Source organism: Phascolarctos cinereus, unplaced genomic scaffold (assembly GCF_003287225.1).
Source record: "Phascolarctos cinereus isolate Bilbo 61053 unplaced genomic scaffold, phaCin_HiC Scaffold_4;HRSCAF=312, whole genome shotgun sequence".
In the NCBI taxonomy this organism is placed as follows: domain Eukaryota; kingdom Metazoa; phylum Chordata; class Mammalia; order Diprotodontia; family Phascolarctidae; genus Phascolarctos; species Phascolarctos cinereus.
This window is the reverse complement of record NW_027555847.1, coordinates 77,188,181-77,213,614: the sequence shown is the minus strand read 5'-3', so window position 1 is coordinate 77,213,614 and position 25,434 is coordinate 77,188,181. Positions and strand designations below refer to the sequence as shown.

The 25,434-nt window shown below is 36.8% G+C and overlaps 1 protein-coding gene across 1 annotated transcript in view; it reads left to right on the top strand.

The window, feature by feature from the left end:
• The window catches only part of UPP1 (uridine phosphorylase 1), a 28,768-nt gene extending 11,531 nt beyond the window's left edge, over positions 1–17,237 (top strand). The window contains 7 exon segments of the mRNA XM_020977764.2: positions 4,933–5,050; positions 8,551–8,682; positions 8,684–8,710; positions 9,713–9,827; positions 12,322–12,531; positions 12,620–12,766; positions 16,968–17,237. Of these exon segments, the coding sequence (XP_020833423.1) occupies positions 4,933–5,050; positions 8,551–8,682; positions 8,684–8,710; positions 9,713–9,827; positions 12,322–12,531; positions 12,620–12,766; positions 16,968–17,110 (892 nt within the window). The 3' untranslated portion in view covers positions 17,111–17,237.
• Positions 17,238–25,434: the final 8,197 nt, after the last annotated feature.

The following is a 25,434-nucleotide window of genomic DNA, read 5'->3' as shown; positions in this document are numbered from 1 at the left end:
TATGGTTAAGGGAGGGAGAGTATTTTGGGAAGGAGGGCAGGTGGCCCCACTCCCAGTCTCCTATCTTCTGATCAAAATTAAAGAGGATGCTCAAGGCATCCTTGGATATCATTGCTGCATAAGGCCTACTTCCCATGAAAAGATAAGAGGCACATGTGCTCTTCTTCAAACACATGTTCCCTGGGATTCAGTCCCTTGCTCCATCAGCCTGAATCTTCACTTTTTGAACAGTTGTTTTTCTTGCTGAGGGTGAGGGAGGTGATTGGCAACCTTGGAGGAGAGTACTTTTGTAGCCTAGCAATGATGGAAGTGAGAGTACATGAAGATGAGTTAAGGAATGACTGGGTAGTGAATGAACAGAGGCAACAAAAATAGACTAATCCTTTGTAAAATATATCCTTCAGAAATTTACTTCACTATTTAGTAAAAATCACTGAGAATTTTTGCAAATTAATTTACAAGTATTCTGCACTGATGTAGTGTTATGGTCAAACATTTTTAAAGTCATTAAAAATCATTCCGTATTCTCAAGTATTTGTTAGAGATAATTTGTCTAGAGTTTATTAATAAACTGAAACCACCAAATGCGGCTTGTTGCTCTGTTGAATTGATGTTCTATCAACACACGCTATTTTATCACTGAGGGTGGCACCTTAGTGGTCAGAAAGAGATAAAACTGTTAAAGTGCTGGATTTAACACTAGAATCATAGCCATTTATTTCTTGATAGGATCCTACTGGATGTGGGCCATGTGAAACTCCATCTTGGTAGGCTAGCTGTAATATGTAGTGTATATAGTCCATAGCGTAGACTGATTCTGTATAGAAGCATATAGCCTTCTTATAGTTCTTGGCTCTGTATTAAAAACAAGGTAAATTGTTTATGTAAAGATATGTTGTTGTCCAGTCATTTTTTCAGTCACGTGCAACTCTTTGTGATCCCGTTTGGGGTTTTCCTGGCGATGATACTGGAGGGTTTGCCATTTCTTTCTCTAGCTCATTTTACAGATGAGGAAACTGAGGAGAACAGGGTTAAGTGACTTGCCCAGGGTCACACAACTAGTAAGTGTTGGAGGCCAGATTTGAACTCGTGAAGATGAGTCTACTTGACTCCAGGCCCTGTGCTTTATCCACTTCGCCACTCAGCTGCCCCTGGCTAGAGATATGTGTAAGTTATATACTAAGTCTGTGGAACACATGCTGCTTGCTTAGCTTCAGCAACTAATTTTGGAGAACAATCCCTTTGGCCCTTCTGATCTGGGCTTCTTGAAGAACCATTCATCTCCAGATTCCAGGCAGGAAACTGGCCTTGCTGTTAATGAGGTCTTCCATCTTCGCTAGTTGCTTAATCTCACTGAGTTTTGGTTTCCTCCACTGGACAGCGGTTAGACTAGAATAATATTTGAATCAACGGGTCAACGAGGCTTTAAACACTATGCTAAGTACTGAGGCCAAAAAGAGTCCCTGTTCTCAAGGAGGTCGCAGTCTAATGGGAGACACACCGGGCAAACAACTATCTGAGGGTAAGTTGGAGATAATCATGAAAAGCTTTCTGGAGAAGGTAGAGTCTTAGCACTTGGAGGAAGCTGGGAAGCCAGGAGGGAGAGAATTCCAGCCTGGGAGATAGCCAACGAAAATGCATGGAGGTAAGAGATGGAGCATAGTGTCTGAGGAATAGGAAGGAGTATTGGGTCCCAGAATACATGCAGGGGAGTAAGAAGTAAACTTACCAGAAAAGTAGGAAAGGGCCAGGTTATGGAAGGCTGTGAAAGCCAAACATGATTTTATATTTGATCCTGGAAGTAATAGGGAGCCACTGAAGTTTATTGAATAGATGGGTGACATCGTCAAGCCATTTCTAAAATTATGTCATCCTATGACTACATGCCAGAGCAGTCAGGTGGTACAGTGGATAGAGTGCCAGGACTAGACTTAGGAAGACCTGAGTTCAAATCTGGTTTCAGCTGCTTGGTAGCTGTGTGGTCCTGGGCAAGTCCCTTAACCCTGTTTGCCTCAGTTTCCTCAGCTGTAAAAGGAGCTGGAGAAGGAAATGGTAAAACTACTCCAGTAACTTCACTAAGAAAATCCCAAATGGGATCACAGACTAAAACAAAAATAACAACAACGTGACTAAATGCTCTCTAAAAAAGGGATGATCATATCTACAGTAGGAAGATCTAGATGAAATCTTAGAGATAATCTAATCCAACTCCCTCATTCTGTAGATCAGTAAACCAAGGCCCAGAGAAGTTAAATGACACCTGGACTTATAAGGACCTAAGTTATTAAAATTTGTTTAAGGTGTGACTTATGTGATCTGAAGAAAGAATATTATTAGAAGGCCTAGACTAAGTTTTTCAAGCTCATGAATTTAATCTTGGCTTTGACATACATTTGGTTTTTATCTGGGAATTACTTGACCCCATCTGTGTCTTTCTCATGTTTAAATGTTATTTAAATAATAAGTTCACAGAGGTCCCAGTCTATCTTAACCTACCTAATTGGTGCTTCTCTTTAATATTTAGCTAGCAGCTTATACTTTGTGCTTCTTTAATTGTTACCTATAATTTCGTTATCTACACTTTATATCTCTCCTTTGTCCTAGTATGGTGCTCTGGATGTTGGAGATTTTGAATTGAATTCAATTGAAGTTCAAAGGAGCAGGAAGATTACTAGACCAGTGTTCAGCGTTCTCTTTGGAGTGGGTATATAATGAGTAGATAAGGATTTGAGGAGTTCTAGGCTAATCCCTTTACCCCCTCTTTCTGTTTCTTTTGTAAAATGAGAGTGCTGCAGATCCCTAAGGTCTCTTTCAATTCTGAAATTTTCTGATTGTAGGACCTAGAGAAACATCAGGTCCCATCCCTTTTAGTTTACATTTCCTTCCTGCCCACCCTTATTTAAGGGCAAAAATATTTGTTTACAAACAAACATCAAGCTTCTCTTAGACATTTTCAGTGTTTTAATTCAGATGAGAATTTGTGTGGAATGCCTGAGTTTGAGGCCCCAAGACCCGGATTGTGTCAGTCCTCAGATGTTCCCTTGTTCTCTGATGATGGGCTCAAAGCGAACCTCCATTTCCTTTAGTATAAATGGAGATAATAATACATTTACTAATCATCTTTTTAAAAAATTGTTTTATTCTGATTTACCAATAATCACTTCCATAAGCTTTTGAGTTTAAATTTTTCTGTCCCTCCCTCCCCACCTTGCTCCCCAAGACAGCATACAATCTGATATGGGTTATACATATACATTCCTATTAAGTATATTTTCACATTAGTCATGGTGTAAGGAAGGATTAGAACCACTAGGAGGAACCACCAGAAAGAGGAAACAAAACACAAGCGAAGGAAAAAAAAATAGCAAATAGTATGCTTCAATCTGCATTCAAACTCCATAGTTCTTTCTTTGGATATGGATAGCATTTTCCAACATAAGGCCTTTGGAGATGTCTTAGATCCTTGTATTGCTGAGAAGGGTTGAGTCTATCGATACTAGTCATCTCCCAAAGTGGCTGTTTCTGTGTACAACATTCTCCTAGTTCTGCTTACTTCACTCAGCATCAGACCATACAAGTCTTTCCAGGTTTTTCTGAAGTCTGCCTGCTCATCATTTCTTATATTACAATAGCATTCCATTACATTCATATACCACAACTTGTTCAGCCATTCCCCGATTCATGGGCATCCTCTCAATTTCCAATTCTTTGCCACCATAAAAAAGAGCTGCTACAAATGTTTTTGTACACATGGGTCCATCCACTAATCATCTTAAGGAGTTGTTAAAAGAAAAATGTTTTGCAAACCTTAAAACATGACATAAATGTGACTATTATTTGAAGTATAGAACTAATCCTAGTTCCATGCCTTTCGTTTTCTTTTGTACCCTTTTGAAATTTTATGTTTCTCATTCCCATCTTCCTCTATTCTTTTTTTTTTTTGGCCTCCTTTTCTGTCCCCTCATGATTATTTCACTACTTAACTCCTCTCAACAAAGTCCACTGCTCTTCTGTCCCAATGCTTGGTTCTATCCATATTCATGGAGCTGGAAGGAATTTTAGAGAACTTCTTGTTAAACCTTACCATTTCCAGTGGAGGGCCAAGAAGTCCATGGCTACAAAGCAGCACAGCCAGCACTGCAAGTTTCCTGAATTGCTTTTTGCTTGTATTTTTATTGCTATTCCCAGTCTTTACAGCAATTAATTAATGTTCTCTCTCTCTCTCTCTCTCTCTCTCTCTCTCTCTCTCTCTCTCTCTCTCTCTCTCTCTCTCTGTTTCTCTCTCTCTCTCTCTCTCTCTCTCTCTCTCTCTCTCTCTCTCCCCTTTCTCTCTCTCTCTCCTCCCCCTCCCTTCCTTCTCCCTCCTCTCCACCTTTTCATTCCAAGTTCAGCTCTCTTTTCACTATGTCGCACCAAGATGGCAAAGAGAAACATCAAGAAGGATAATGTGGAGGGCAATAAGTGGGCTGGCACTGACGTCTTTTCCATGTTGAATTGTTGCCTATGAACTGATTAGTTCCAATATCTAATTCCAATTCTTCATTTCTCCCCCTGTCCCCACCATTTTCATTTAAGGGTACCAATGAGATAAATACATGCTTTTTGTCTGACGAATTCTTGGTTAATTTGAGTAGTCCATTGGACCTAGAACTGCCCAAATCTAATGCTGATGCTCAACACTGAAACTCAGGCCCTGTAACCTAAACCTATTATACTAGATTTGCATCCTAAAACCATCAACCCCAAGGGAACCCGTTCTCTTTGCCAAACCTTATAACTAGGTGTTGCTATATTTACTGAGGACCTATCAATTATTATTCCACTTTCTAGGCCTTCTTTCCATAGCCTAGTAACTGTATAGCTTCTTCTCTGAAAGATGTATGTGTATTTAAAAAAATAAACCTTTTCCTCTGTATTCTTATTTTGTAACAGTGAACACTTAATTCACCTTTCAAACCCAAATATCTCAAAAATGAAGGAAGATATTCTTTACCATTTCAATCTTGGAACTAAAACTCATGATTTACAGGCCATGTTTGGAGATGTAAAGGTAGATATATGCAAATAATTATTTTCTTTCTTTCTTTAATTTTCCTTCTTTATTTGTTAATTTTAAGTTCTGAACTGTCTTCCTCTCTCCCACCCCATCCCACACTAGAGAAGGCCACCATTTTTCTCTCTGTCTCTCTTTCAGTCTCTCTCTCACACCAGCACCCACTCCAGTTCTTTCTCTAAAGGTGGATAACATCTTTCTTCATGGGTCCTTTGTAGTTGATCTGAATAATACTCAGAATAACTTAGTCATTCACAGTTAGTTGTTCTTCAAACAATGTTGCTGTTACTGTATACAACATTTTCTTGTTCATTTCACTCTTCATTATTTCATGCAAGTCTTTTCATGTTTTTTCTAAAATCAACCAACTCATCATTTCTTACAGCATAGTAGTATTCTATCATAATCATATACCACATATACCACAGCTTGTTTAGCCATTCCCCAGTTGATGGGTGTCAATTCAAATTCTACCACAAAGAGAGCTGCTATAAATATTTTAGAACATATAGAATCTGATTATGTGTGAAATGATATCTTAAAGTTCTTTTAATTTTCATTTCTCTAAACAATAATGGTTTGGAGCATTTTTTCACATGACTGTATATAGTTTTTATTTTTTCATCAAAGAATTGTGTGTCGGTATCCTTTGACAATTTACCAATTTGGGAACAACTCATTCTATATCTTTGAGATATGAGACCTTCATCTGAGAAACTGTGTACAAAATTTCTCTCCTCCCTCCCCCCAGGTTTCTGCTTTCCTTCCAATCTTGGCCACATTGGTTTTATTTGTACAAAACCTTTTTAATGTAATAAAAATTATCCATTTTACATCTCACAGTGCTCTCTATTTCTTATTTATTTATAATATTCTTCTCTTATCCATAAATCTGATAGGCAATATGGAATGATCTTATAATTTTCTTATGCTATCTCCCTTTTTATCTAGGTCATATATTCATTTTGACCTTATCTTGGTAAATGATGTAAGATATTGGTCTATACCCAATTTCTATGAGATTTCTTTTTAGTTTTCCAACAATTTTTTTAGCCAATATATTCTTATCTCAAAAGCTTAAATCTTTATACTTATCAAACACACGGTTACTAAAATCATTTACTGCTGTGTATTGTGTGTCTACTCTGTTCTACTAATCCACCTTTCTGTTTCTTAACCAGTATCATTTAGTTTTGATAATTACTGCCATATAATATAGTTTAACATCTGGTACTCCTTAACCTCTTTCCTTTATGTATTTTTTTCATTAATTTCTTTGCTATTCTTGACCTTTTTTCTTCTAAATGAATTTTGTTATTTTCTAACTCAATAAAAAAAAATTTTTTTTTTGTAATTTAATTGGAATGGCATTGAATAGGGTAGATGGAGTTACCATTTTTATTATATTTGCTCTGCCTATGCAGGAACAATTAATATTTCTCCAATTATTTAAATCTGACTTTATTTGTATAAAAACTGTTTTATAATTATGTTCATATATGCTTTTAATTCTACAAATGTAATGCATCAAGTTTTCTCCATGTAGTGCCCATCTGTCCTACATTATGTGATGTCTACTGATAAGGTATTGATTGTAAATAGTCTTTATCTTAATAAATGTATTAAAGGAGCTGGCTTTTTTATTTTAAATTTTTTTTGAATATATTTCCCTTAATACTTCTGGACAAGTATATATATATATATATATAATACATATATATATATCTCACATATATATAATATATATTTAATTTTTTCCATATGCTTTTGAGTTGAAAATTTTTCTCCCTTTTCCTCCCCCCCTACCCTCCCCAAGACGGCGCACAATCTGATATAGGCTTTACATTTACATACCCATTAAACATATTTTCACATCAGTGAAGTTGTAAGTACAAATTAAAACCAATAGGAGGAACCATCAGAAAGATGAAACAAAACTCAACAGAAGGTAAAAATAAGTGATAGCGATTCGACTTCCATAGTTCTTTCTTTGGATGTGGACAGCAAGTATATATATTTAAATGTATATACAGGAATGAAAGAAACATGAAATTGTAAAAGATTGTACATATGACTCTGAACTCTCTTATTATTTACAATGGTTATATATGTGTATATTTATTTTAGCACAGAAGTATCCATATAACCTTTTCTTTTTTGAAACCTTTTCTGTGCTTTTAAAGATTTGCTTCTGTTATTGTTGTTTTTAATATCATAGTGATTATTAGTATATATCATGTCCTCTGGTTTCTACTTTAATTCATTCTGCATATGTAAATGTTCCCATATATCTAGGAATTATTCATAATTGTCATTTATTGTGGTACAGTAATGTTCCTGGCATATATATAAACTGTACCATAGCTTTTTTTTTTTCAGGTGGTTGGTGGTATTTTAAAAGAAACCTGGTGAATCTTTTCATCCCCAATTCGTATACAAACACACACAATTTAATCAAATGCTGACCTTAGTGTTTATAATCATGTGTGTTTGTGTTTTAAGCTGAATTTACTTGTAAATTTTTGTACAGAGCTATTGGGAAAAGAGCATTAACTTACAGTCTTTGGGTAATCATGATTTTGCCAGTGTTGGGCATTCTTTTAGGGAACTATCCTCAGGATTTTGCTAATTCTGCATTTCCTTTAAAATTTTCTCTTGAGCATTCTATTGTTTGTATCTTTTTCTTCTTCCTAGTCTATGACACCTCCCCCACCTCATGTTGTTGTTCAGTCATGTCCAACCCTATGTGACCCCATGGACAGTGTCCATGGAGTTTTCTTGGCAAAGATACTGGAGTGGTTTGCCATTTCCTTCTCGGGTGTGTCTCTGTTTTATAGCTGAGGAACTGTGAGGGTTAAGTGACTTGCCCCAGGGTCACACAGCTAATAAGTGCCTGAGAGCCAGATTTCAATGCAGACCTTCCTGACTCCAGGCCTGGTGCTCTGTCCACTGCACTACCCAGCTGCCCTCTTCCTTGTGTTCAGTGATTCACAATTTCCATTTTATTGTGCTTCTTCAGCCCAGGTTTACTGTTTTTTTTTTTTTGATGGTTTTCTCCCAGTAATTTATCATTGCTTTGAAGGGTAGAAGTTTTATTACTAAGGAAGAAGACTTCCCCACAAACATTGCATTCAATAGATGGTTTAGGAAAAGAAAGCAATCATAGCAACATATATTTTTTACTTAAAGAGAGGTGTTTAATTAAAAGAGAGGTGTAATAATTAAGATATTTAATTTTTATGGCACTTAATATGTTGAAAAGTACCTGAATATTTTATATTTTATACTCTTGAACTGATTATAGGCTTCATTTACGGCCCCCCACCCCCCAATCTCATCATCCCCATCTCTCTTGCATAACACTTTTTTGTGGGCTTTAATTATTATTTTTCAATGTCTTCACATACATGTCTTTGTAAAATAGCTCTTATTTTAGGGGTACAGCGTATATTTGGATCATTTGATTTGTATGTGTTGTCATGTGATCTCCTTGTTAGTTTGTATGTGTTGGAGGAAGTCCGACCCGGATGAAAGCTTTCATTGGCTATATAGGTGAAGAACTGGGACTTTCACAACCTGGCACGGACCATCCTAACATTTGTGAAGGAACTGACCGCTATGCCATGTATAAAGATCGGACCTGTATTATCAATTAGTGTAAGTACAGTGTCATTTGTTAATTAACTTGATTAATCCTTTTTCTGCAAGCCACAATCAGGCCTCTTCCAAATTTACAGAAATGGGGAAAAACCGACTCAAGTTATTTGTGAAACCTGATATGACTTGGTAGGGGTGCTACTGGGGTTGGGAATTTGAAAGTATTCCCTTTAGGGTATTCATTCAATTGGAAATGAGATGGTAGGGGTTCTACTGGGGTTAGGAATTTCAAAGCATTCCCTTTTGGTCATTCGTGAAATTAGAGATGGTAGGGGTGCTGCTGGGGTTGGGAATTTCAAAGTTTCCCCCTTTGGAAGTCTCTATTCCCTTGATTTACTTAAATAGAAATGCAGATTGTTAGAAGGCCCCTACTGTTTTCTGTGGGTGGAGCGCTTTGGTGTATTTAGGGGAGGATTAGAAATTAGAGAATGGGAAAATGGGCTGGTTTTGGTGAGGAGTAATCTGTATCCCCTGACGCAGGACTCACATTTGTGAGATCTAAAAACTGGGTGTTGGAGTATCTAAATTGTAAATCACTCCACTAGTACAAGTATTTAAATTACTCTTTGTGCATCTCCCTTGATCTCTGGTTTTTTATCTCCCTTGAGTCTCTTGACTCAGTGATGGCAATATAGAGGTTATAGAGAATAAGTGATTTGCTCAATATCACATGAATATTGTACTAGTGATAGAACCCTGTTGCCATAATTCTTCATCTGGTCCTCTTTGAATGATTTTATTTGGGATTTTAACATTATCAAAGATAAAATCTTGCCCCAGATATTACTTGAATGGCCTTGGGCAAGCCACTGAACTCTGGACCTCAGAATTTTCATCTATAAAATGAGGGGATTGTAGAACTGAAAATTGATATCCCACTATAAGGCAAAGAATTTTGAATTCTAAAGTAATAATTTGGTTAGTATGTATACAGTTTGAAATCCTATTCAAGATAATATGCTATATTTCTAATAATTTAAGTTTACATGTAATTTTTTTCAGCATGGTATGGGAGTTCCTTCCATTGGAATCATGTTACATGAACTCATCAAGTTACTGTATCATGCCAAATGTTCTGATGTTGTCATCATTCGCATTGGCACATGTGGTGGAATAGGTATCGTCTCTAAATATACTTGATTTTTTTGTATCAGCTTTGTTCAAATATAGTGATATATGACCATATTATTTGCACTATTAAAACTCCTAGAATAGTATAGAATTTGGTATTTGGAAGGTCTATCTTGGACCATGTCCAAACATTTTATTACTGGAAGCACCTCTCTTTAAAGTTTAAGTAGCCTGTTTAAAATAGCAAAGTTTCAAAGTTTTAACAGTATGGTGATAAGGCCTCCCTTGTAGCAGCATCATGTTATAGGACACCTGTCCATATGCAGAAGCCTGCCCTTTTGCAGATAGTCAGAGTTATTGAAAGGTCAGATGTGCCCAACTCTATTTTTGAGAACTTCTTAGGGCCAATTAAAACCATCCTGACTCCGCTCCTTCGTTAGCCAAGTAAGCATAGTCCTAGAGCTCTATCCAAGTGGGAACTTATGTACCTAATTTCCCCAGCCTTTCAAAAACAAAGTTCTCAAAAGCAGGCTTGTTTTTAGGTCTCTCCAAATGGTTATATTGTTTAGCTAATTACTTAAGTTAGAATTAATGTGATATTTGCATTTCTATGAACTGTTTTTCAATGTGCTTTGCATAGCATTTCTTTTGGTTTTGAATAACTTGTGATTTTCAAAATTCCCCAAATTTGAGCAAAATCAGTCTGAAATTGAGCCTACCAATAAATAGGTTTCTGCATGTGGATTAAGATGGATACATTTGATATTCATCAATATACTATCCACAAAATGTAAGTTCAAGGAGGTACAGTTTAAATCTAGTATTCAACTTTATTACTAAAAATGTTTATAGCTAATTTTTATCTTAAATTTAGTAGTGGACCATAGCCTCCATCAGTTATTAGAAATCCAGTTCCATTCAGTTTTTGTGAGCTAAGGAAAGACAAAAGAAAACCACTTTAGGTTAACTTGAATTTTTCAGCAATACAAAACACACACCCACATACACAGATACACATACATACACACACACTTCATTTCTGTATGTACAGTAGTCATAGGAAAACTTTTTCCTTTAAGTTACCACATTGTCTAGTTTGAATGGCAATTTTTCACCCCTCAGTTATAGAGAGCTGGGAGGAACTAAGTTAAATGTGATCCTGGGTTTTCCTTTCTTTCTTTCTGATAATTCAATCCTTAAGGAGAGAATTTGAAGACTACAAATTAATGGATAATTAAATATGTCAACTTGATTGTATTTCAAATATATCTTTTAAATACAATTCAGACAGGTTTTGGATCTTCATTCAAAAATAGTAAGTACCTACGATGTATGTACAAGCTACTAGAGATCCTTACTTTCCAGATTATCTGGTTTGGTTGAATTGTTTTTCATAAACCATACAAAGTTAGCCTTAAAAAGACAAATCTTAGGAATCTTTTAAGCCATCCTCCCCAGTTTCATTATTTTCCAAAGGGGGAAACTGATCTAGAGAAGGAAGTGATTTATATAATTCCCGGTCAAATCTATTATCTATTATTGATTAGAGGGAAAGCTTTAGGTACCAGATTAATTCATCAACCATTGATTAAGCATTTACAAAATGCCAGGTGCTATGCTAGACTCTAGGGATATAGAGATAAAAATTAAAGTCCCTGTTCTCAAGTTTGCTTCTATTGGAAACAAGATGCACATATAGAAGTAATTACAAAATACATACTAGGAAGTTTGAGGAAATGGAGAGTATGTGTTACAAAGGCTTCCTATAGGAGGAGATAACATAAACTAAGCTTTGGAGGAAACTCCCCTAAGAGATGGAAGTAAGAATGGCAGGTGATTTGAAGGGAAAATGTGCTAACCTTGAATGAGTTAACCTTAGTATCTCAGGGGACACCAAAGATCAGATTTGTTCCAGTGGGATAATTTCTCTGAAGTTTATTTCATCTGAATGTTCTGGCAAGTGAGGGGCAAGAAATCTCTAAGATAGTGGAGCTTCCTTTAAGATACAATCAGTCAGATTTATACAGCCTGAGGGTTTCTGTTTACACAACTTTCCTTGGTATTAAATGTTACTTTTTTCCCCCTGTGGAGATGTTTCCTTTAAAATCACAGTATCCAGGTTTATTAGATTTCTCCACATATCAATAAAACACTTTAGAAATTATTTATAAATCATCTACTACACTTCCTCTGTTGCATTAACTTCATTGATGGGAGGAGTGTCAATAAATAAAGAATAGCAATTCAATATACTCAAAAGAGCCAAAGCCAGTATTCTGCATTCTGTTGGTAACAGGATGGTTCCTTATTAGCTTTAAACTGGCCTAGTCTCTTCCCACTTACTAGTAGGCTGGAGACCTAGTCCATCATTCTTCCTTCCACTGGGGATGGAAAGGGCAATTTTTGCAGAAGGGAAGTTACAGGGCAGTGCACTTTGAAACAACATAGCAGACACCCTTCTTTGTCTTTGCACCCAATGGTGCCTTTGTGTGAACGTTCTTGATTGGGAAATCTTGCTGTATTTGACCCTTTTTTTTTAGGTCTAGAGCCTGGTTCAGTGGTGCTAACTAAAAAAGCGATGGATTCTTGCTTCAAACCTGAATTTGAACAAATTGTTTTGGGGAAACGCATAGTGAGAAGTACGGAGCTCAGTGATGACCTAAATCAGGAATTAATGGCATGTGCTAAGGAGATAAATGAGTTTAATACTGTTCTGGGAAACACCATGTGTACCTTAGACTTCTACGAAGGTAAGATACTATTTGCTTAATGGATTTAAATAAATTGGAAAATGGCATATATACCAAAGGACTCATTAATCCTTGACATGCTTCCTAGGTCAAGCTCGGCTGGATGGTGCTTTCTGCTCATTTACCGACAAGGATAAGCAAGAGTATTTACAGGCAGCTTATGATGCAGGAATCAGAAACATTGAGATGGAATCTTCTGTCTTTGCAGCCATGTGTGGTGCTAGTGGCATCAAAGGTATGCTTCTGTTCTGGGCCATATACCTGCAGTATGGTTACAATGGAATTTTTACCTGTTAGATATGACAGAGAACCATAAGACAAAAATGCAAAGCATCTGGATGCAAAATTAAAAATGATGTAAAATGTGGGTAAATCCCTTTATGCAAAACACAACAAGCTGGTTGTGCTTTTGAACACATTTGTAAGCTGGTTATTTGGACTTCAGTTCATTTCCCCATAAATAAGTTTTTAATACATGACAATTGGATTCTCAGTTCATAAAAGCCTATTGAACCAAAAATGTGGCTGGACTGGTGTAGTATTCCATGAAATCAAATACCAGTAAATATCTGGGAAATACATTTGTTGTTGTTGTTGTTGTTTTGTTTTTTGATCTAGATGTTTGGTACTGTTTAGATGTGACTGTAATATAGTGTCTTGTATGTGTGAACCCAAGATAATTTGGATCAGGTTTGGTTTACATCAGAAAATCTTGCAGCTAATGTTGATTGTGCTTTGGCCCTAAAATGCCTTTGAATGATCAGATTTCACAGAATTGTAGGCCCATAGAATTTTAATTCCAGTGAGCCATTCAAGTTATATAATCCAAAATTCATTTTCTGGATGAGGGAAATGTAGACCTGTAAGCAGAAGTAATTTGCTTAAAGTCATACAAGAAGTTAGTGATGAAGCCAGGAGTAGAATTGACTCTTGCGAGGAAAGAATGAAAAAACAAAACAAAAAGCCTAGCGCTGTATCTTGAGTCAGCCACAGGGCTGGGATTAGAAGGAGAGGAAAAGGAATAAGCATTTTAAAGCATTTTTTAAAAAAAGTGCTTTCTGTGTGCCAGGTACTCTAAGTGCTTTATAAATATGACCTCATTTGCTCCTCACAGCAACCTTGTGAGATAGGTGCTTTTTCCATCAATACATTTGAGGAAACTGAGGCAGCAGATTTTAGGTGACTTGCTAAAGATCACGCAGCAAGTGTCTTGAGCTTATATTTGAACTCAAGTTTTCTTAACTCCAGGACCCGCGCTCTTTCTATTGTGCCACCTAGTGGCCACTAGTTACATCTCATTTACTTTTAGAGCTTATTTGCTGAAATGTCTCCCCTGACCCTTCTCCTTCTGCCTACAGTTGGAGGGAGAGGGGAGAAATGTATCTGTTTTGCTATGAAGTTAAGGAGTGAGGTGTAGTGAAAGGTCGCACTGAATTTGAAATAGGGGGGCCTGGGTTTGGATCCTAGCCCTGACGCTTAGCGTGTATGACTGGGTAAATCAATAACTTAGCCTTCATGGGTCTTAGTTCTTTCCTCTGGATAATAAAGTAGATGGCCTCTCAAGTCCTCTCCACCTCTGAATAGTTGGTCTGGTGATTCTCTACAATGCTCTCTACTCTGTGCTGCCAGCTCTGGACTTGCAGCTTCAGATTTCCATTGGAATCCTTTGGAATCCTTTGGAATCAGTCAACTAGCTTCTAAAGCTCTAGGAAAATCAGGATTGCAGATTTTACATTTCAAAGAAAGCATGAATAAACAAGCTTTTTGTTCCATTTCTTTTGCATATTTGCATTGGGAAAATGCCTTTAAGCCAAGTCGTTTTAATTCTACTTTGTACCATGAGATTATTTTTTGTTTAATGGAATAGCTGTGTTCCAGTAACCTTTACTATAAAAGTAGACTTTGATAAAGTGAATTTCATTTTCCTACTGACTTCCATTATAATGACAAGAGATGGGTTCCACTTGAAAAATATCAAACCTGCAGCCTTAAAACATTTTCAGATAGTTTGAGGGAAAAACAATAACTGTCTATTAAAAAATTTAAATGATATAATAGAGACTGTAAGGATGTGTCATATTTAAATTAGATAATGAGAGTGAATTACAGCAAAGGACCAGAAATGCTGGCATTATAATTCTGTGCCTCTCCCATCATAGGGAAGCATATATTGTTCTGTTTGTAAAATTAGCAGCAGCTGTAAGTTTTCACCAGCCTTAGATCACTTTTAACCTGTGACTCAGAGGTTCCCAAACTTATTTGGCCTATTGCCCCCTTTTATTTTATTTTAAAAAAATTTATTTTTTTTGGGTAGGCAATGGGGTTAAGTGACTTGCCCAGGGTCACACAGCTAGTAAGTATTATGTGTCTGAGGTCAGATTTGAACTCAGGTCCTCCTGACTCCAGGGCCAGTGCTCTATCACTGCCCCACCTAGCTGCCCCACCTATTGCTCCCTTTTAAAAAAAATTTTACTCAGTGTCCCCTACCCTTTAAGACTTTTTTGGAAATTTGTATCATTTAAAAAATATAATTTTAAAAAAAATGATGCTTCTTAAATTTAATAATTTGCTGTAAATTTGTGGTTTTTTCCTGCATTGAAATTTGATGATGTAATATTACATTTTATAACCATATCATATTGTAAACAAATCATTACATGCATATATTCTTGCTGATACATGTTGGACTTCCCAACAAAGCTCACCTGCCAACACTTGCTTGTTTTCGTAAGCCCGTTGGTGGACTTGACCACTGATTGGTTATAACTTGTATTTTGTTATTTGGAAAATAATATAATCACTACAACTTTAACTCTGTTATACAACAGATGAAACATGTGTGGTTTTCAAAATTTTCTTATCTTCTCTTCCTTCATCATACTTCCACTGCTTCCCTAGTTTTAATCAACTCCCCCCTCCCAATTGCACTCAAGACTACCACAGCCTCTCTGGATCATTTATTACAATGTGAATAGGAGGATCTGATTGGGCATTTGGTTAATGTCCACCCGTGATCAGCAAATTATTATAACGTGATTGTAGTGACCATCCTACTTCCAACCTAAGACTTTGTTTGTTTAACTGAAGGCAAATGCCCATGCTCAGGGATATTTAAAAAATATGTATCTCAGCCTTGGAAAGTTACAAATTTTTGGAGTTAATGGGAGATCAAGGCACTTTAGCTGGCTATGGTAGAAGGGATACAATGGTGTCAAAGAAACTCTAAATTCCTATAATACTTTATCAGTGCTGCTTGTCAAATGATTTTTTAGCTTAATGAATTCTTTAAACATGAAATTCCAATAAAGGAAGATTTACATATTCCTCTTTGGCACAGTTATAAGTAGAATTTATCATTTCTAACACCAAGAAGACATATTGTAAGTATTTTAAATATATGTTTTTTCTTTTGCATTTACTTTACCATTGTTTTACACAATACACAGGAAGTGAATTGAGCAAGTGGGACGTTGGTTTAAATCAGGGGGTTCTTAATTTGGGGTCTGTGAACTTTCTAAAAGGTTTTTTTTTGGATAATTGCATTTCAATATAAATTTTATTATAGTCCTATGTATTTTATAAATTTAAAATCATTATTCAGAGAAGGGGTCCTCAAGCTTCATTACACTGCCAAAGTGGTCCATGGCACAAAAATGGTTAAGAATTCCAGGTTTAAATGGATATTCTTTGCTCTTTGCAACACTGACCAGTTAAGAGAGATACCTTTCATATGCCCATTAGTGGTACCTTAATTACTTTCATCTTCCTACTCTGTTTCCTTCCCCTAGGGAATATGATATTTGAATAGACATTTAGGGAAAGATAGTTTTCAGGTAATCTTTATTTGGGTGAGAGTTTTGAAAGGCACTACTGAAAAACCTCTAAGTTATATGTTATTATTATTTATAGAATAGTAGAGGTATGGTAAGGGCTGAGAGGAGAGACTATTCAAGGTTCACATCATTCATTTGAAAACTAAGTAACTCAAGAATATCATGGTACTTAAAGCACATGATTAATTTTGCAGATAGCTCACAGGACTTTAAAAAAAAAGAAGTACCATATTTCACATTTCAGGAAAGATGGGTCTAGACGGCTAGGTGAGAAGGCATTTGCTTTTAGAGTTAGTTTTGTACTGAGGGTGGAGGGAAAAGGTGAGAGTAATGGTAGAGGGTAGAGGAAGAGAGAGGAAACAGATTCCTGGCATCATCTCGTTGGCTTTCAGGGATCTTCTCAAGCCAGACACTCTTGACTTATACTATATTTATTCTGCCATGGTTCTTTCTAAGTCCCAATGTGAATGATTGCCAATTTTCCTGAAATTTTGGTGCTGTTTGGCAACAAAGTAGATAATAGTTCTCATTATTTTCCTTCATTTGAAAGGACATCAGAGAACCCGCTTTTGATTTAAATATCTTCTGTTTTCCTTTTTACAGCTGCTGTTGTGTGTGTTACTCTTTTAAATCGTCTCAGAGAAGATCAGATTAGCAGCTCCCATGAGGTGCTTGTGGAGTATCAAAAGAGACCACAGAAGTTAGTAGGATACTTCATCAAGAAACGTCTGGGAAGAAAAGCATGAAAATCTTGGGTTTTTTTTTCATTTTAAGAAAATCCTATAATTGTTTGCATTTAAAATAATGGACCCCAGTTGTATTCTTTCTAACATTTTGTAAACCAAAATATCAAATAAAAGTGACTTGTTCTTATTTATGACTATTGTGGTCCTTAGGCAAAAATTAGAAGGATGCTATAGTTTTTTCTAGGAGAAGAATCCTGGCCCATCAAAAGTCTCTATGTGTTAAATTTACTATAGAATACCATTTTAAGGGATTTTAACCTGAATGAAGCAAAAATTCATTTAAATATTTTTACTATAGCTACCCAAGCGTGCTCTGGGCATCAGACAATTACTTGTTCTGGGGCTCCTCTGGACAATAGGTTATCACTCACCTGCTGGCTCCAGTCTGTTCATGAGACTGATAGGCTTCTGATGTAATCTCCAGGGGTGTGTGTGTGTGTGTGTGTGTGTGTGTGTGTGTGTGTGTGTATACATATATAGTCATTATATTAGGAGACTGTTTCCCAGAGCTAAGGCCCAGCAAGCAAGCTCTGCCCTGAGCTTAACATAACAACAATCCTTTTCACTCACCCTCTGAAAGATCTCAGCCACAGAAAAACCCCAGGATTGTTTCATATAATTATTGTATTACTTTACCGGTACCAGTTTTCTGATCTTGGACCTGGACACCTGCTGTATACACGTTCTGGTCACGAAGCCCTGCTATGAATCAAACTTGTCTCATTGTTTCTGTTACCCTTCATTTTCAGGGCCACAGCTCACTGTGTAGCCATTGGTATAAGTACTGAGATAGCTAGCCCCACAGTGCCTTGGGTGCCCTCTCCCCTAAGGGCAGGGCCCTGCTACATGTGCCCTTTCCCTCACTTTGAAATTAAATTTCTGTTTGCTCCCTGACTCCTCTATCTCTAGACCTGCTCTGTTTGGCTCTGGCCACCCAAAGGTTAGACTGGTTCTAATACCAATCAAATCACTTGACTTATTCATCCCTACCTATTTTAACCACACCCTCTTTCCCTTCATTACCGACTACTGAAAAAGCTTCAGTAAAATGCTGTTACCCCAGTAAGCAATTTAATTGGAATAGATACAAGGTCATAAAAGCTAAATTATTTCTTGAATATAACATAGATTGGACCTAGCTACTTCTAGAGGCAGATTCCTGGATGCAGCTACATCTAGAAGCAAAATCATTTTCTAGGCTGGAGTTAGCATTGCTCTCATCTCCCAGCCTGGGAAGTTCTGTATGTTATTTTTAGGTTTCCTGTCTCCCTGTGAAAGGGATGAAGATACGTAGTGTTAACTCATGACTGGTGTAGCCAAGTATTGTAGAAACGGTAATGATTCTCCAGATTGCAGCTGGATATACAAACAAGAAAGCAGGATGTCAGCTTTAAGGTCCTGGAAACAGTGTTTTCTCTGAGATTTGGAACTTTGCTGTGCTTTGATTTGTCTCTGAAACCTCCAACCTGAAATGGAATGCTTATAAAATGCCTTAGAAGTGTATGTCCTTGTGACCTTAACTGATTGACATAAATCTAATGTAAAAAGCAGCAAGGTAGCAAGAATGGCCCTGGATGACCTTGAGTCCCTAATTTTTTCTTTTCACTTTCTTTTTTCCTCAGCAATTGGGGTTAAGTGACTTGCTGGATTTGAACTCAGGTCCTCCTGACTTCAGAGATGGTGCTTTATCCACTGCGCCACCTAGCTGCCCCTCTTTTCACTTTTAAACTCTGAGACCAGGACTTCTCTGTTCTTGGAACTCCACTTTGCTTGGGAAGAGTTGATGCTTAAAAGCATCAGAGCCTGGTGTCAAGAAGATCCACATGGCTGAGAGCCAGCAAACGGACTTTATCTTACTTGTGATTTTGTTCTTCCAGAATGATCGGGGATACTTTTGATACTAGGATGTAGAGAACAGCAGCTGTCTCATTTTTTAGCTTTTTTGGTGATGACAACCACTGGTCCTGAAGCATTCATTTTGGAAGAATGCATCTATGTTTGGATTTCTAAATCCTATACAAGGGGAGGAAAGGCTCTAAAAAGATTGTAGCAAATAAAATAAAATGAGGAAATATTTGCAGAGCTGGCTGGAATCATTAACCAAAGGATGATCAGCCTAATTCTCTGAATAAGTTTTGAATGGCCTGGCGGAAAGAGGATTGAGAACTCTAGTTTCTAATCTGGCTTCAGGATTTGCTGTTCTATAACCAAGAAAGAATCACTTTTATGCTTTAGGTATGTTGCCATCAATATTTAATTTAATTCAATAAGCACTTCGACAATCTACTGATTGCAGAGCTCTGTGTAAAGCCCTGTGGACGATACCAAGTTTTGGTAACAAAGTTACTGTCTTCTCAGATGTTATAAGTAATTAAGAGGAAGTGCTATGAATACAAGGAATTTTATTAAAACATCTATAAAATATTTTAGTAACGACCTCACTGTAATTATGTGAGGATATAATGAGGCCATACCATAGCTTTAGAGTTGGAAGGACCTTAGACATAATATAGTCCAAACCCCTACTTCAAACAGGCCTAGAGAAGTAAAGAGATTTGCCCAAGGTTGTATAGTTAGTAAGTGGCAGAGCCACTGAGCCAAGATTAGAACCTAGACCAGGGGTGGGGAACCTATGGCCTTGAGGCCACATGTGGCCCTCTAGGTCCTCAAGATTTGACTGAAGATTCCATCAAAGGGCTACACTTGAGTACAGGGTCATGTGGGGCCTTGAGACCATGAGTTCCCCAACCCTGAACACCCTTTATCTACTGATCCACCATGATTCCCCGTACCATATGTAAAAAATTAAGAAACAAAGTGCCCCAGAAATGCAAATTGTAATGATCATTTTTCTTCATTTGGAAAGCAAGAAAAGCTTTTAGAATACTGAATCTACTTTAAGTCTGATGGGGAAATTAGGACCCGAGGAGGGACCATAAGCAAAGGGAATATAACTTTAAGATAGCATATACAATTTTGTTCAAAATAGGAAAATAGCATTCCTGTTTCCCCTGAGTCTCTGCTCAAATTGTGTCATATGGCTTAATATGAAAAGAATTATTGGTCCCATCATTGACAGCCTTAACATAGTGGCTGATGTGGGACTTTTCCATCACAGCCAGCCCCTAGAGACCTTTATAATAGGCCTGAAGGAATGACCCAAAGCCAAAACTAGCTTCTTGGAAATCTGCACAGATCAGAGGTAGAGTGAACACTTGGAAACATTTTCTACTACTTTAGTGGAATGACAGGGTGTTGAGTAGGGGAAGGAATCCATCCTTTCCTGCTATGGCAGTTCTTTCCTCAACCTCTAACCTGAGCCTTAAGTTTAAAGAATCATCTATCTAAATGTGTGGTTACTATTTCCACTGAAGTCCTACTCCAGAGCGGTTATCTTATGGAGACAGTTAAGGTGGTACAATGGATAGAATGCTGCTCTCAGAACCAGAAAGACTCCTTTTCAAATCTGGCTTCAGACATTTTGTAGCAGTGTGACCCTGGGCAAGTCACTTGTTTGCCTCAGTTTCCTTATCTGTAAAATGAGCTGGAGAAGGAAATAGCAAACTACTTCAGTATCTTTGCTGAGATAACTCCAAATTGCAACTGGAAGAGAGATTAGAATATAACTGAAAATGACTGAACAACAGGTGACTATGGGCCAATCCTGTGCTAAGCCCTGAGGATACAAAGAAAGACAAAAGACAGTCCTTGCTCTCAGCAAGACCTATGTCTAATGGAGAAAACAAGTAAATGACTATGTACGACAAGAGACAGACTAGGCAAATGAAATAATCAGGCAATCAAATTAAGGGGGATCTGGAAAGGATTTCTGTAGAAGGTAGGGTTTTTTTGGGGACTTGAACAGTAACAGGTAAACCAGGAATTAGAGATGAAATGGGAGAACAAGAAGCTACCACACCAATATAATTATAATTGAAATATTGTTCACACAAAATCTGGTCAAGGTGGCTGGTTCAGAAGGGTAAAGAGGCTATTGATTAGTGTTGTGAGTAAAAGTTGCTGTCACGAATGATAAAGACTGAAGGGATAAAATTTGAGCATATCAAGTTATTAGCAAGGCTAGCAGTTGCATAAGAAATCTGGTCTAAGACCTCCTCAGTAGTTAGAAGGACACTATATGGGAATTAACAGCATTCTAAGACTCAGTAATGAGGAACCAGTTGATTTACATAATCTTAAATAACATGGGTAGAAAACTTTTAATTGGGAGGAGTCTTACAAATCTTGTGGTTTTCTCCAGAACATTCTGGTATATTTTTACAGTCACCACAAAGTACCCTGGAACATTTTTGTAATAACCACAGAATGTTCCAGGATGTTTGCCATGATGTGCGGAATATTTTGTAGTCAGCATCTATTATCCCAACTTCTCAGAATTCTCTCAATATCTTAACTTCTCCATAATCATAAATCCGTCTGGCCCTGGAGATTTTTTCCTAGGGAGTTCATCAATGGCTTGTTCAATTTCTTTTTCTCACATGGGGTTATTTAAGTATTTTACTTCCTCTTCTGTTAATCTGGGCAATTTATATTTTTGTAAATATTTATCCATTTCACTAAGATTGTCAGATTTATTGGCATACAGTTGGGCAACATAGTTCCTAATTATTGTTTTAACTTCCTCTTCCTTAGTGGTGGATTCACTCTTCATTCTTGATACAGGTAATTTGGTTTTCTTCTTTCTTTTTTTTAATTAAATTAACCAAAGATTTATCTATTTTATTGGGGTTTTTTTTTGGGGGTAAAACCAGCTCTTAGTTTTATTTATTAGTTCAATAGTGTTCTTAATTTCAATTTTCTTAATTTCTCCTTTGGTTTTCAATATTTCTAATTTGGTGTTTAATTGAGGATTTTTAATTTGTTCTTTTTCTAGTTTTTTTTAGTTGTATTCCCAATTAATTGATCTCCTCTTTTCCTATTTTATTCATGTAAGCATTTAGAGATATAAAACTTTCCCTAAGAATTGCTTTCGCTGCATGCCATAAGTTTTGGTATGTTGTCTCATTATTGTCATTCTCTTGAATGAAGTTATTGATAGTTTCTATGATTTGTTGTTTGACCCAATCATTTTTTAGGATTAGATTATTTAGTTTCCAATTATTTAGTCTACCTTTCCATGGCCCTTTATTACATATAATTTTTATTGCATCATGATCTGAAAAGGATGCATTTAATATTTCTGCCTTTCTGCATTGGATTGTGAGGTTTTTATGCCCTAGTACATGGTCAATTTTTGTGTATGTGCCATGTACCACCACCGAGAAAAAAGCATATTCCTTTCTATCCCCATTCAGTTTTCTCCAGAGGTCTATCATACCTAACTTTTCTAATATTCTATTCACCCCCTTAACTTCTTTCTTGTTTATTCTGTGGTTAGATTTACCTAGTTCAGAGAAGGGGAGGTTGAGGTCCCCCATTAATGTAGTTTTGCTGTCTATTTCTTCCTGTAACTCCCTGACTTCTCCTCTAAGAATTTGGATGCTATACCATTTGGTGTAGACCACATTTCTGCTAGACCCTCATTTTACTATTGAGCAAACTCAGTCAGATTCAGAGACATTAAGAGATTTGTCCAAGGTTATACAGTTAGTAAGTGGAAGAGCCAAGACTAGAACTCAAGTTTACTGGTTGCCAATCCAAGGCTTTTTCCATTGCAGTGCACTTTCTACAAAAAGAAGTTCTTCCAAAAAGAAATAAGATCAATCCATTATATTATTAGCATTATCTTAATATGTTCAGAATAATAGCAATTATTATATAGCCCACATTTCTATGATACTGTACAATTTAAAAGCATTTTCTTTATAAAAACCTCACAATTGGGTGTATTTTGGGGTAGGGTGGAGGAAAATAGGTATTTGGATTGTTAGTATACCTTTCTGTTGAATCCATATCTTCAGGTACTAGTCACTGGTAACACATTGTTCCCTAGATTTTCTGGTCCAGGGATTGGTTACTCAAATTGTTCTCTAGATTTTCTGTTACTAATTGGCAGCACAAATCAACAAATTATCTGGAAGTATCAATGATAAATGACCAGAACTCACTTCAAGTGGATTTGTGTCCAAAGTACCTTGTTAAGGATTCATATTCCAAGAGTCATTGTGCTTTCCACAGTTATATGAAATCTGAAACAACTGGGTTCAGAGAAATGGGATAACACCAACTTGGTTTAAATGTGGAGCTCTACTTAGAATCAATAACTACTAGAATGATAGAATCCTACTTTGATTTCATAGGCCATCTATTTTAACCCATATATAAACTGGGAATCTCCTTTGTAACATATCCAACCAGGGATCATAGAACCCTCACTTGAAGACCAAGGGTAAATTCCTACCTCTGTCCTTTGGGAACAGCCTTAATTATTAGATAGGCTTTCCTTATATCAAATTGAAATCTGCCTATCTATAATTTCCAAAGGGAGCTCTGCAACTAAAAGGAACAAGTATAACACCTCTTTTACATGACAGCTCTCCAGCTACTTGAAGAAAGCTAGCATTTATATCCTTTGACAAATCTTCTGTGGATTAAATATCTTGAGATTAAATATTCCTTCTACCTATCTTCCTATGTCATGTGTTATGGTGGAAAAAAGAAACTGGATAATTATATTCAGGCAATGATTTATCTGGAAATGTATCTGGCTGCAAAATAAACTGGGTTCAGGGCTCATTCTTACCAAGGACCTCAAAGCTTGGTTTATCATAGCTAATATACAATTTGGAGGGAGTGAAAAACAGGATTAGAGAGATTGTGATACCCAGTTACTCATTGGTGGAGAGGGACCTGGAAGACATCAAGGTGAGAGGGACACATGATTTAGAACACTCCTCATCATTCTACTTGCTCTCCTCTTGATGTATTTCATTCTGTTGATATCCTCACGAAAATGCAGTTCTCCATCTCTGCACTAACTGAATGAAGGATGAAAGCACAGTGGGTGAAAGAAATGAGGTATATTACAAGTATCCTTAGGTGAACTAGATGTGCAGAAATGCTAACTCAAAGAATTGGTAAAATAGGAAAGTCAATGCTATACAGAACCCAAGCCTCAAATTTCAGTCCACCATACATCACATGTTAAATGGCACAATTTGCTGGTGAAGTATATTAAACTAGATAGGGAAATGCCATCTTGGAGTTGTGAATGAGGTATCAAGTAATAATCAACTATCATAGAAATTCCTATTATTTTAAATGTCAGTGTGACAAGTGATAGGGAAGACAGAGAGGGGAAAAATACTGCAAAGAAAGAGTTAACTAGGGAACTATCACATCACAAATTAGAGTTAATGCTGCCAGTATTCTTTAGTTCCCAGTATGCCCTGGGACTAGAGTTTAGATTAATTCTTTTTGCACCCAATTTTTAAAATCAAGTTTATGGGCATTTGATGATTTATGGTGTGGCAAATAAGAGTGTTGAACCTTGGAATCAGGAAATCCTTGTTTCAAGCCCCTTTGTAAAAACAGGCAATTCACTTAATAAGTTATAGAAGGGGTATACTCTTCACTGGCAGAGAGATTTACCTTAGGCACAGAGAGGTGAAGTGTGAATTTGACAGTGTAGAAACTCACTCCATCAATGCAGATCACAGGCCTTTTATAACATAGTGCATAAATCAGGAAGTGGAAGTCCCCACAACACAAAGTAAGTGAGCCTTGAAATATTCATGTATATTTTTTTCTTAGGGTTGTCTATCACTAAATGTATACAAAGGGAATGGAAACATATGAATTACCTTACAGAAAAACACATGTATTCACCTTTGTTGAAGAACATCCAATTAATATAAGCCACAAAGGGGTACTGGGGAGCAGAAGACCTCTCCAGATGCTGAAACATCTGTTCCTCCTCCCTTCATATATATGGAGCTTCCCTAATAGTTCACCCCCCCTTTAGGGGCTTGGCTTTCCATTTTCAAGCAAATTATTTCCCTTCTCTTGTGGGTCAAAGCTTGCTTTTCAAAGTGTGTTTTGATAAAAGGCTGGCAGCTAGGTGGCACAGTAGATAGAGTACTGGGGCTGAAGTCAGGAAGACTTATCTTCCTGAGTTCAAATCTGGTCTCAGACACTTACTAGCAGTGTGACCCTGGGCAAGTTACTTAACCCTGTTCACTTCAGTCTCTATCTGTAAAATGAACTAGGGGAAGAAATAGCAAACCACTCCAGTATCTTTGCCAAGAAAATCCCAAATGGGATCATGGAGAATTGGATGTGACTGAATAACAATTGTATCAAGAAAACAGAAAATGAAAAGAAAAATGCCTTCTTTGTTTCCTCACAGCCTGCTTGTGATTTCA